This window comes from Penaeus vannamei, chromosome 24, assembly GCF_042767895.1.
Source record: "Penaeus vannamei isolate JL-2024 chromosome 24, ASM4276789v1, whole genome shotgun sequence".
In the NCBI taxonomy this organism is placed as follows: Eukaryota; Metazoa; Arthropoda; class Malacostraca; order Decapoda; family Penaeidae; genus Penaeus; species Penaeus vannamei.
The window spans coordinates 37,741,526-37,751,525 of NC_091572.1; the positions used below are offsets into that span (position 1 = coordinate 37,741,526).

Sequence of the window (10,000 nt, forward strand, 5' to 3'; positions counted from 1 at the left end):
ATTTGTGTGAGTGAGTGACTGAATGTGGGTGGGTGAGTGAGTGAGAGAGTGTGACTGAGTGGATGAGTGAGTGAACATTAGAGTGTGAGTGAGTAAGTGAATGAGTGATTGAGTGAACATAAGAGTAAGCGAATGCGTGAGTGAATGTGCGAGTGAATGTATGTGAAAAATGGGCAGATGATTTTTCTAAATAAATGGATGACAACATACAGAAAAAAAATAAAATAAAATAAAATATAAACAAATACAAACCAAAAAAAAAAAGAAAAAAAATCACAAAAAAGGACCAAAAATCAACACATCACCCCCCCTACCCCCTAAAAAAAAAAAAAAAAAAAACTTGACCGCACAGACGAGAAAGAAAACGTGCCTAAAAGTTTGTCACGATTTATCCGTTTTCTTTTCCCAAAAATCTAGGTCGGTTTAACATCAAACTAATAACAATCACGAACCATTTTTTTCTCTCTTTAATAATCTCGCTTTCAATTGTTTGATTTCTTGTTGAATGAAAAGGCAAAAGAGAAATGAATAATATAGTAATAATCATTATAGTAATAACTGTGATAATGATGCTAATAACTAATAAAAATAATGTTACTAGTAATTGTTGATAAAGATAATAATAATGTCAACAGTAATAGCACTAAATATGAGAAACGGATAAACAAACAAACGTAAAAAAAAAAAAGAACCCAAACAAACAAATAAGCCTACCTAACCCTGACAAAAATAAACAAAACAAAACATACTGGAACAAACAACCAAACAAACGACTTAAAAAACACACAAATAAACAATCTAAACAAAACAACTAAAAACAAAACAAGCAAATAAACAAAACAAGTAATCAACATAAAAACAAATAAAACAAGTAAATAAACAAAACAAAACAAGTCAACAACCAAAACAAAACACATAACCAACCAAAACAAAACACGTAACCAACCAAAACAAAACAAGTAAACAACCAAAACAAAACACGTAACCAACCAAAACAAAACAAGTATATAACCAACCAAAACAACACAAAAGTAAACAACAACAACAAAAACAAGTCGTGACTCACCCTCGAAGTCCGTGTAGACCTTGTCCCTGACGAAGAAAGCCCCAGACCCGAAGTCGATGAGCTTGAGGGCGACGCGTCCGTGGCGGTCCGTGGTGACCAAGAGGTTCTCGTCCTTGATGTCGCGGTGGATCACGCCCGCCATGTGACACGCCAGGACCATGCTCACGACCTGGGGGGAGAGGGGAGAGGGGAGGGAGAGAGAGATGGGGGGTTAGTATGGTGGTGATATAAAGGGGGAGGAGGGGTTGATACAGGAGGGGGGAGGGTTATGTTCAGATCTTTCTTCTTTTCAATCTAATATACTTATAGTTTTAGTTTTTATATTCGGATGTGCAAGGGGAAGGGAAGGAAGAGAGAGAGAGAGAGAGAGAGAGAGAGAGAGAGAGAGAGAGAGAGAGAGAGAGAGAGAGAGAAGAGAAAGGGAAGAGAAAAAAGAAAGGGAGAGAGAAAGAAAGAGAAGAAAGAGAGAAGAAAGAGAGAGAGAGAGAGAGAGAGAGAGAGAGAGAAGCAAAGCAAACAAAGCAAGAATAAAAAATAAAAAAACACGAAAGAAAGAGAACTGAAACACAGATGACAGATGAAGAAAAAGAAGAAGAAGAAGAAAAGAAAACTAGGAAGAAGAAGAAGAAAAAAAAGAAGAGGAAAAAGAACAAACACAAAAACAAAAACAAGAAGAAGAAGAAAGAAGACTCAAACCAACAACACCAACATAGAGAAGGCTCCACGACCCACCTGTAGCATGAGATCCCTAGCCTCACCCTCCGGCAAGGGTCCTCTCTCCGTCACGTAGTCGTAGAGGTCCTTGCAAGGATCAGGACGCTCGAGGATCAGCAGGAAGGAGTCATCCCTCTCGAGCCAGTCCAGGAGCCGAACCACCTGGGGAATGTGGGCCACGCGGAGGAGCAGTGCCACCTCCATTGGCACTCTTTGGCCGTTTACCTGAGGGAGAGAGAGAGAGAGAGGGTCGGTATTATAAATCTGGTGAAAAAGGGGGTAATGTGATGGTGAGGATGTGGTTTAGGAAGAAGGATAGGGAGGAAAAGACACACAAACACACATACACACACACTCACTCACTCAAACATACACTCACACACTCTCTCTCTCACACAACTCAGACACACGCACACACTCACACGGTTCACGAATTAGGACGAATTCATAGAATTTTCAGGCATAACGCATGGCGATCACAGGACACTTCAACATCCTCTTATAACGTCCTATCTAATAACCCCGTTTCATGCCCTTGATACAACACCCCCCTCCCCTCATCCCCCGTAATGTATTTTACTCTATAGAACCAACCTTCGAAATAGATTTCAGCCATAACAGCCCCTCACCACACTCCTAAAACACGTTTTCAATATACACAATACAGTACCTTCGTTTCCTATACAGTTTTATTAGAATCAACCCTTTCAGTATAGGCCAGAGGAACACAGCCAATTCCCAAGTCTATAGGACAATGCTCAGAGTGTACGTACTGGACTGACTATCGCCTCTATGTCACAGGAGCATAAGGAATCCGGTAGCCACAAGCTGCTAAACACATCAGGCTTTAACAGTACCATTACTAGCCAGGGAGGGAGGGAGGGAGGGAGGGAGGGAGGGAGGGAGAGAGGGAGAGAGGGAGAGAGAGAGAGAGAGAGAGAGAGAGAGAGAGAGAGTGAGAGAGAGAGAATAGATAGATAGATAGATAGATAGACAGATAGATAGAGAGAGATAAGACATAGATAGATAGGTAGAGAGAGAGAGGGGGGAGGGGGGGGAGGGGGGCGGTATTCCTCTCTTCCCCTCCCCCCTCCTTCTTTCCTCCTCCCTCCCTCTCTCCCCTTCCCCTCCCTCATTCTCGCGTCTCCTCTCTTTTTCCCCTTCCTGTCTCTGTTACTGAATGTCTGGGTGTCTCGATGACTCGTTCTCTCCTCCCCCCTCCTCCTCTCTCTCTCTTTCCATCTTTAGATCTTCGTTCTCGCCAAATACATTCACTGTAAACTAGCCTACATATCTCTATCATAACTGTCCCTCCTCTCTCTCTCTCTCTCCTCCCTCCCTATCTCTCTCTCTCTCTCCCTCCTAAAAATAAACACACAGATACACACGATCGCTATCACCCACACATCAGGAAGAGCCACACATGCTTTAATGCAGAGAGGACATCGACCTCATTTACCCTTGAAGATAAAATCAACCTTGAATAGTTTGTCTTTGTTTTTCCGTTTTCTTTTTTTTACTTTTACTTGTTTTTTCTTAATGCTTCTTCCCTTTCTTCACCCTTTTTTTGTTTCGTCTTCCTTCTTCTTCCTCTTATCCTTCTCTTTCTTCTTCTCCCACCTCTCTGATCGCTATTCTTGAAGGAATCGAGAGAAAGAAATACAGGCACGTCTTGCCTGGCGACACATAGGCCTTATACAAGACCCACCGAGGACCTAGGCCTAACTCGAGTAAATTTCCACTCGCCTCACCAGTAGACCTACGGAATGACAGCGATTCTCGACTTCTGAGACGTTGCGTTCAGTTAATCATCTAAAACCAATCATCATAGACTCCCCCCCTTCCCCCCTAACCCCCTCCCCCACCCCCTCCACGACCGAGCCTGCAATGTGCAAGATGTTTACCTGCAACATAAGCTGTTCGATACCACTGGCTGTGGCGTCGTCTGCAGCTCGAGTTCTTCTTGGTGATCTCTCCTTCTTCCTCTTCTCTTTACGCTTTTCTTTTCTTTCTCTTTCTTTCTCTCCTTCTCTCTCTCCTATTTTACGCTTCCGGGCTCTTTCTCTTTCTATCTTTCTCTCTCTTTGCTTTACGCTTTTTATTTTCTTTCTCTTTCTCTCCTTCTCTCTATCTATTTTACGCTTTCAGGATCTTTCGCTTTCCTTCTCTCTCTTATTTTACGCTTTCATGCTCTTCCTCTTCTGTTATTTTCATTCTCTTTCGCTTTCTCTCTCTCTTTATCTCTTTACAAAGATGAAGATAAGAGTAACGGAAGACGAAGACAAGGAAAAAGATATATACATACACACACACACACACACACACACACACACACACACACACACACACACACACACACAATATATATATATATATATATATATATATATATATATATATATATATATATATATATATATATATATATATATGTAACATTGATCATCGACTGGATTTCCAATTTCTTTCGTTAAATCTAATTTATACATCATTTCCAAACTTAATCGTTTAATATAATGAACCTTGCGATAGGTCTGCACGCGTATTGGCGATCAATAAATCATTAAAATAACTAATAATACTAATGAAAGAAGATAATCATGAAGAGACATTAAAATCATGCAACTCTTCTCGGTTATGTTTTGTTTATTCATTTCCATATTTTTCCTTCATTTTTTTCCCCTTCGTTTTTTTCTGTATCAGTCGGTATTTTTTCTTTTCTTTTCCTTTCTTTTTCATTTTTTCTTTCTTTATTTATTTTATTTTATTTTTTTTTACATTTTCTCTTTCTTTTTTTGTGCTTTGCCTTTTTCAAGTCAAGTTAGTTAGTCTCTCTGTTTATCAGAGATACTGAAGAGAGAGAGAGAGAGAGAGAGAGAGAGAGAGAGAGAGAGAGAGAGAGAGAGAGAGAGAGAGAGAGAGAGAGAGAGAGAGAGAGAGAAAGAAAGAAAGAAAGAAAGAAAGAAAGAAAGAAAGAAAGAAAGAGAGAGAGAGAACGAAAGAGAGAGAGAGCGAGAGAGAAAGAGAGAACGAAAGAGAGAGAAAGAATGAAAGAACGAAAGAGAGAAAGACAGAAAGAGAAAGAGACACAGAAAGAGAGGGGGCCCCGTTTTACAGCACCCAATCCAGCCTGCTTTTTCTCTCTCTCTCTCTCTCGCCCTCGACTTGTGACTGTTAATAGCTGGCAGTTGTGGCACGCTAGCTCCTATGGGCAAGGGCGGCCTCCCTAAACACTGCTCTATAGGCCTACTTCTCGTCGGCGCCTCTCCCGTGCTTTCTGTTGTTTCTAGGTGGCCTTTGCTTCGTTGCTGTTCTTCATAGGCCTATTTCTCTCTAATTATTATTATAATCTTTATTTGATTTTTCTTTTGTATGTGAGGGTTTCTTTCCTATTTACCTTTTTTTCATTTATTTGAATAGGCCTATATATTGTATTTTGGTTTTATGTTCTTTCTTTCTTAATTCCTTCGACTCTTCCTACCCTTTACAAGGCCCCTTCTGCCTAGGCCTACTACGGTCCTCGCCCACGTCATTCGCGACACGTCAAACATCACCCTCCATCTGTCAGCACTCTCTCTCTTTCTCTCTTTTCCCTCTTTCTCTTTTGCTCTCTCTCTCTATTCTTCCTTTTAATTTTTTTTTCTCATCCTTCTAACCCTTCTCTCCTATCCTTCTTTCTCTCTTTCCCGCTCTTCATTTCTCCCATTCTCCATCCTTTCCCTCCCTCTCTCCCTCTCTCCCTCCCTTACTCCCTCCTCCCCATCCCTCTTTCCCACCTTTCCCTCCTTCCTCTCTCCTCCTCCCCACCCCTCCCTCCCTTCCTCCCCACTCCTTCCTCCCACTCCCCATCCCTCTCTCCCTTCCTCCTTCTTCCCCACCCCTCCCTTCATTCCTTCCTCCCTCCCTCCCTCCCCCCATCCCTCTCTCCTCCCTTCCTCCCCTCTCCCCTCCCTCTTCCCTCTCCCTCTTTCCCTCTCCTCTCCCTCCCTTCCTCCCCTCCTCCCCATCCCTCTTCCCTCCCTCCCTTCCTCCCCACCCCTCTCTCCTCCCCATCTCTCCCTCTTCCCCTCTCCTTGTCTGCATAACTTCATTTTCGACTCATCAGCGCGGAGCCTCGCCACGTCAAGTTCTGAACGTTATTGAAGACTCTGTGTGACTAATGGTTTATTGCGCCAATTGTCCGCGGCGCAATAATGGCTTCGAGACTGTCCGCAGTGATATGGTTTGTCCGTACGTGTGTGTGCGTGTGGAGGGTGTGTGTGTGTGTGTGTGTGAAGGGGGTAGGGTGTGTGTGTGTGTGGAGGGGGGGGGGGTAGGGTGTGTGTGTGTGTGTGAAGGGGGTGGGGTGTGTGTGTGTGGAGGGGGTAGGGTGTGTGTGCGTGAAGGGGGTGGGGTGTGTGTGGAAGGGGGTAGGGTGTGTGTGTGTGTGGAGGGGGTAGGGTGTGTGTGTGTGTGAAGGGTGGGGTGTGTGTGTGTGTGTGTGTGTGTGTGGAGGGGGATGGGAGGGGTGTGTGTGTGTGTGTGTGTGTGTGTGTGAAGGGGTGGGGTGTGTGTGTGTGTGTGTGTGTGGAGGGGGATGGGAGGGTGTGTGTGTGTGTGTGTGTGTGTGTGTGTGTGTGTGTGAAGGGGGTGGGGTGTGTGTGTGTGTGAGGGTGTATGTGTGTGTGTGTGTGTGTGTGTGTGTGTGTGAAGGGGTGGTGTGTGTGTGTGTGTGTGTGTGGAGGGGGTAGGGTGTGTGTGTGTATGTGTGGAGGGGGTGTGTGTGTGAAGGGGGTGGGGTGTGTGTGTGTGTGAAGGGTGGAGGGAGAGTGTGTGTGTGAAGGGGGTAGGGTGCGTGTGTGTGTGTGTGTGTGTGTGTGTGTGTGTGTGTGTGTGTGTGTGTGTGTGTGTGTGTGTGTGTGTGTGTGTGTGTGTGTGTGTGTGTGTGTGATTGATGATAATGATGATATCACTGATCACAAAGATCTAGAAGACTTTCCTTTTTTTTTTTTTTTTTTTTTGTCTCTCTTCCCTTCTAAACTTGTGTGTGTGGAGGGGGTGGGGTGTGTGTGTGTGTGTGGAGGGGGTAGGTGTGTGTGCGTGAAGGGGGTGGGGGTGTGTGTGGAAGGGGTAGGGTGTGTGTGTGTGTGGGGTAGGGGTGTGTGTGTGTGAAGGGGGTGGGGTGTGTGTGTGTGTGTGTGTGTGTGTGGAGGGGGATGGGAGGGTGTGTGTGTGTGTGTGTGTGTGTGTGTGTGAAGGGGGTGGGGTGTGTGTGTGTGTGTGTGTGTGTGGAGGGGGATGGGAGGTGTGTGTGTGTGTGTGTGTGTGTGTGTGTGTGTGTGAAGGGGGTGGGGTGTGTGTGTGTGTGTGTGAAGGGTGTATGTGTGTGTGTGTGTGTGTGCGTGTGTGTGTGAAGGGGGTGGTGTGTGTGTGTGTGTGTGTGGGAGGGGGTAGGGTGTGTGTGTGTATGTGTGGAGGGGGTGTGTGTGAAGGGGGTGGGGTGTGTGTGTGTGTGAAGGGTGGAGGGGAGAGTGTGTGTGTGAAGGGGGTAGGGTGTGCGTGTGTGCGTGTGTGTGTGTGTGTGTGTGTGTGTGTGTGTGTGTGTGTGTGTGTGTGTGTGTGTGTGTGTGTGTGTGTGTGTGTGTGTGTGTGTGTGTGTGATTGATGATAATGATGATATCACTGATCACAAAGATCTAGAAGACTTTCCTTTTTTTTTTTTTTTTTTTTGTCTCTCTTCCCTTCTAAACTTTCCTTTCTTTTCAATTCCTTCTCTTCCCATTCCTCTCTCCCCCACCCAGTTTCCCTCCTCCTCTCTCTCTATCCTCCTCCTTCATCTCATCTTCTGCCTCCCTTTCTCCCTTCCCTCCCTCTCTCTCCTCCCTCCCCCTACTTTCCCTTAGCACCTGTCTTTCTTGTCCCTTGCCCTCTCACCTTCTCCCCCCCTTCCCTGCCCTCTGCCTCCCCCTAGTTCTTTCCCCTTTCCCCCATGTCCTTTACTCCCTCTTGCCCTCTGCCCCCCCTCTTTTCTCTGCCCTCCCCCCATGTCTTTGCCCTCCCTTGCCCTTCTCCCCCCTCTCCCTTGCCCTCTGCCCCCGCCATGTCTTTTACCCTCCCTTGCCCTTCTCCCCCTAGTCTACTCCCTATTGCCCTTCTCCCCCTCTCCCTTGCCCTCTGCCCCCTCTTTCCTTGCCCTCTGCCCCCCCCCCCCATGTCTTTTCCTCCCCATTGCCCTTCTCCCCCCCTCTCCCTTGCCCTTTGCCCCTCTCCCCCCAGCCCGATTTCAGCCCTGCCCCTCCTTCTCCCGATTTGCATTCTGTCACAGGCTAATCCCGAGACACGACGTTTGGTGGGGGGGGGGGGGGGGCGACCCGCTGACCATAGTCTTTCCTTTCAGTTTTTTCCCCCCTCTCTTCCTCTTCTCGCCTCCTCCTGTTTTTTTTTTCTCTCTTTCTCTTCCTCTTTTCCCCCTCTTTTTTTTTTTTTTAAATCTTCTTCCTACTTCTTCTCCCTCTCATCTTCGCGTTTCTTCTTCTCTATCCTCCTCCTCCTCCTTCTCCCTTTCATCTTCGCGATTCTTCTTCTCTATCCTCCTCCTCCTCCTCCTTCTTCTCCCTCTCATCGCGTTTCTTCTTCTCTATCCTCCTCCTCCTCCTTCTCCCTCTCATCTTCGCGTTTCTTTTTCTCTATCCTCCTCCTCCTCCTCCTCCTACTCCTTACTTTTCTTCTACTTTCCTTTTTATTTTCTTATCCTTTTCCCTCTCACTTTCTTCCCCTTCCCCTCGTCCTTTCTCTTAATATAATCAAAACATTAAAGATCTTTTCTGAATGACAATAAAAAAGAAAATAACAATGGAAAATAACAAAAACAAAAAATAACAAAACAAAAAAAAAAACCCACAAACTAACATAAAAAAAAAACGTTCATTAGATAGGCCTATAAAGCCCAAGCCAGATCAATTCCCATCACCCCCTCCCCCCCACCCCAAACTCCAGCATCCTCTCCACCCTCTCCCCTACTCCCGTCTCCAACCAGACGCCCCCTCCCCCATTCCCCCTTCCCCCACCCCATTCCCTACCACCCTCTCCCCCTCTCCTTTCCCCCCACCCCTCACCTCCCTCTCCCCTTCCCATACCCTTTCCCCTACCAGCCTCTCCCCCACCCCTTCCCCTCTCCCTTCCCCCACCCTTTCCCTACCACCCTCATCCCTCTCCCTTTTCCCCCCTACCCCCTTTCCCCACCAGCCTCTCCCCCTTTCCCTACCACCCTCTCCCCCCACCCAACAGGCTCTCTAGAAACCAGAAAAAATCCAAATGCCAAACGCGTTCCTCGATGGCAAATAGGCCTATCTACTCCTCCTCCTCCTCCCCCTACTCCTCCTCCTCCTCCTCCCTCTACTCCCCCCCTCCTCCTCCCTCCCTCTACTCCCCCCTCCTCCTTCCTCTACTCTCTCCCCCTCCTCCTCCTCCTCCTCCTCAACATCTGGGCATGGGAGTAGATCTATGACCCCCCTCTTCCCTCACCTCCCCTTCCACCCCCACCCCATCCCCCCGCCGGAGTAAAGTGGCAAAATGTATAATAAAAAGAGATTATAGGGAGGGGGGAGAGGGGGAGAGGAGAGGAAAGGGAGAGGAAGGATAAGAAGAGGAAGGATGGAAGGAAGAAATACATAAAATTAACATAAATAATTACAAGACAAACAAATAGAAGCAAGAAAAAGAACAAAACAAGAAAAAGATGGAAAGAAAAACGGGAAAATAAACACAGAATAGCAAGAAAACAACAAAAGAATTAAAGGAAAGGAAAAGAAAAACAAAACTAAACAAGACGAGAGAGAGAGAGAGAGAGAGAGAGAGAGAGAGAGAGAGAGAGAGAGAGAGAGAGAGAGAGAGAGAGAGAGAGAGAAAGAACAGACAGACAGAGAGCGAGAACGAAAGACAGACAAAAAGACAGTGTAAGAGAGAGGAAGGTAGTAGAGGATAGCCAGATGAGGAGAAGGAGAGAGGGGAGAGAGGGGAGAGGAGGGAAAGGAGGGGAGGGGGGGGGAGGGTAATTGACCTTTTGGGAGCTTTGGCGCGTTCCCTCTTTATGATTCCTGGCCGGCCATTCCCGCTCCCGACCGTGACTCACATACGATACACAGGATACACTTGCCACACGATACAGAGGGAGGAGGGCGGGAGGGGGGGGGGACGGGGTAGGGAGGGAGACGGGGTAGGGTTGGGGGAGGAGGAAGGAGA

General features: G+C 46.7%; 1 protein-coding gene across 1 annotated transcript in view; it reads right to left on the reverse strand.

The window, feature by feature from the left end:
* The window catches only part of LOC113826536 (serine/threonine-protein kinase pim-3), a 41,815-nt gene that overhangs the window by 13,311 nt on the left and 18,504 nt on the right, over window positions 1-10,000 (reverse strand). The window contains exons 3-4 of the mRNA XM_070138763.1: window positions 1,799-2,005; window positions 1,067-1,235 (exon numbers count right to left, since the gene is read on the reverse strand). Of these exons, the coding sequence (XP_069994864.1) occupies window positions 1,067-1,235; window positions 1,799-2,005 (376 nt within the window). The remainder of the gene's footprint in view (window positions 1-1,066; window positions 1,236-1,798; window positions 2,006-10,000) is intronic.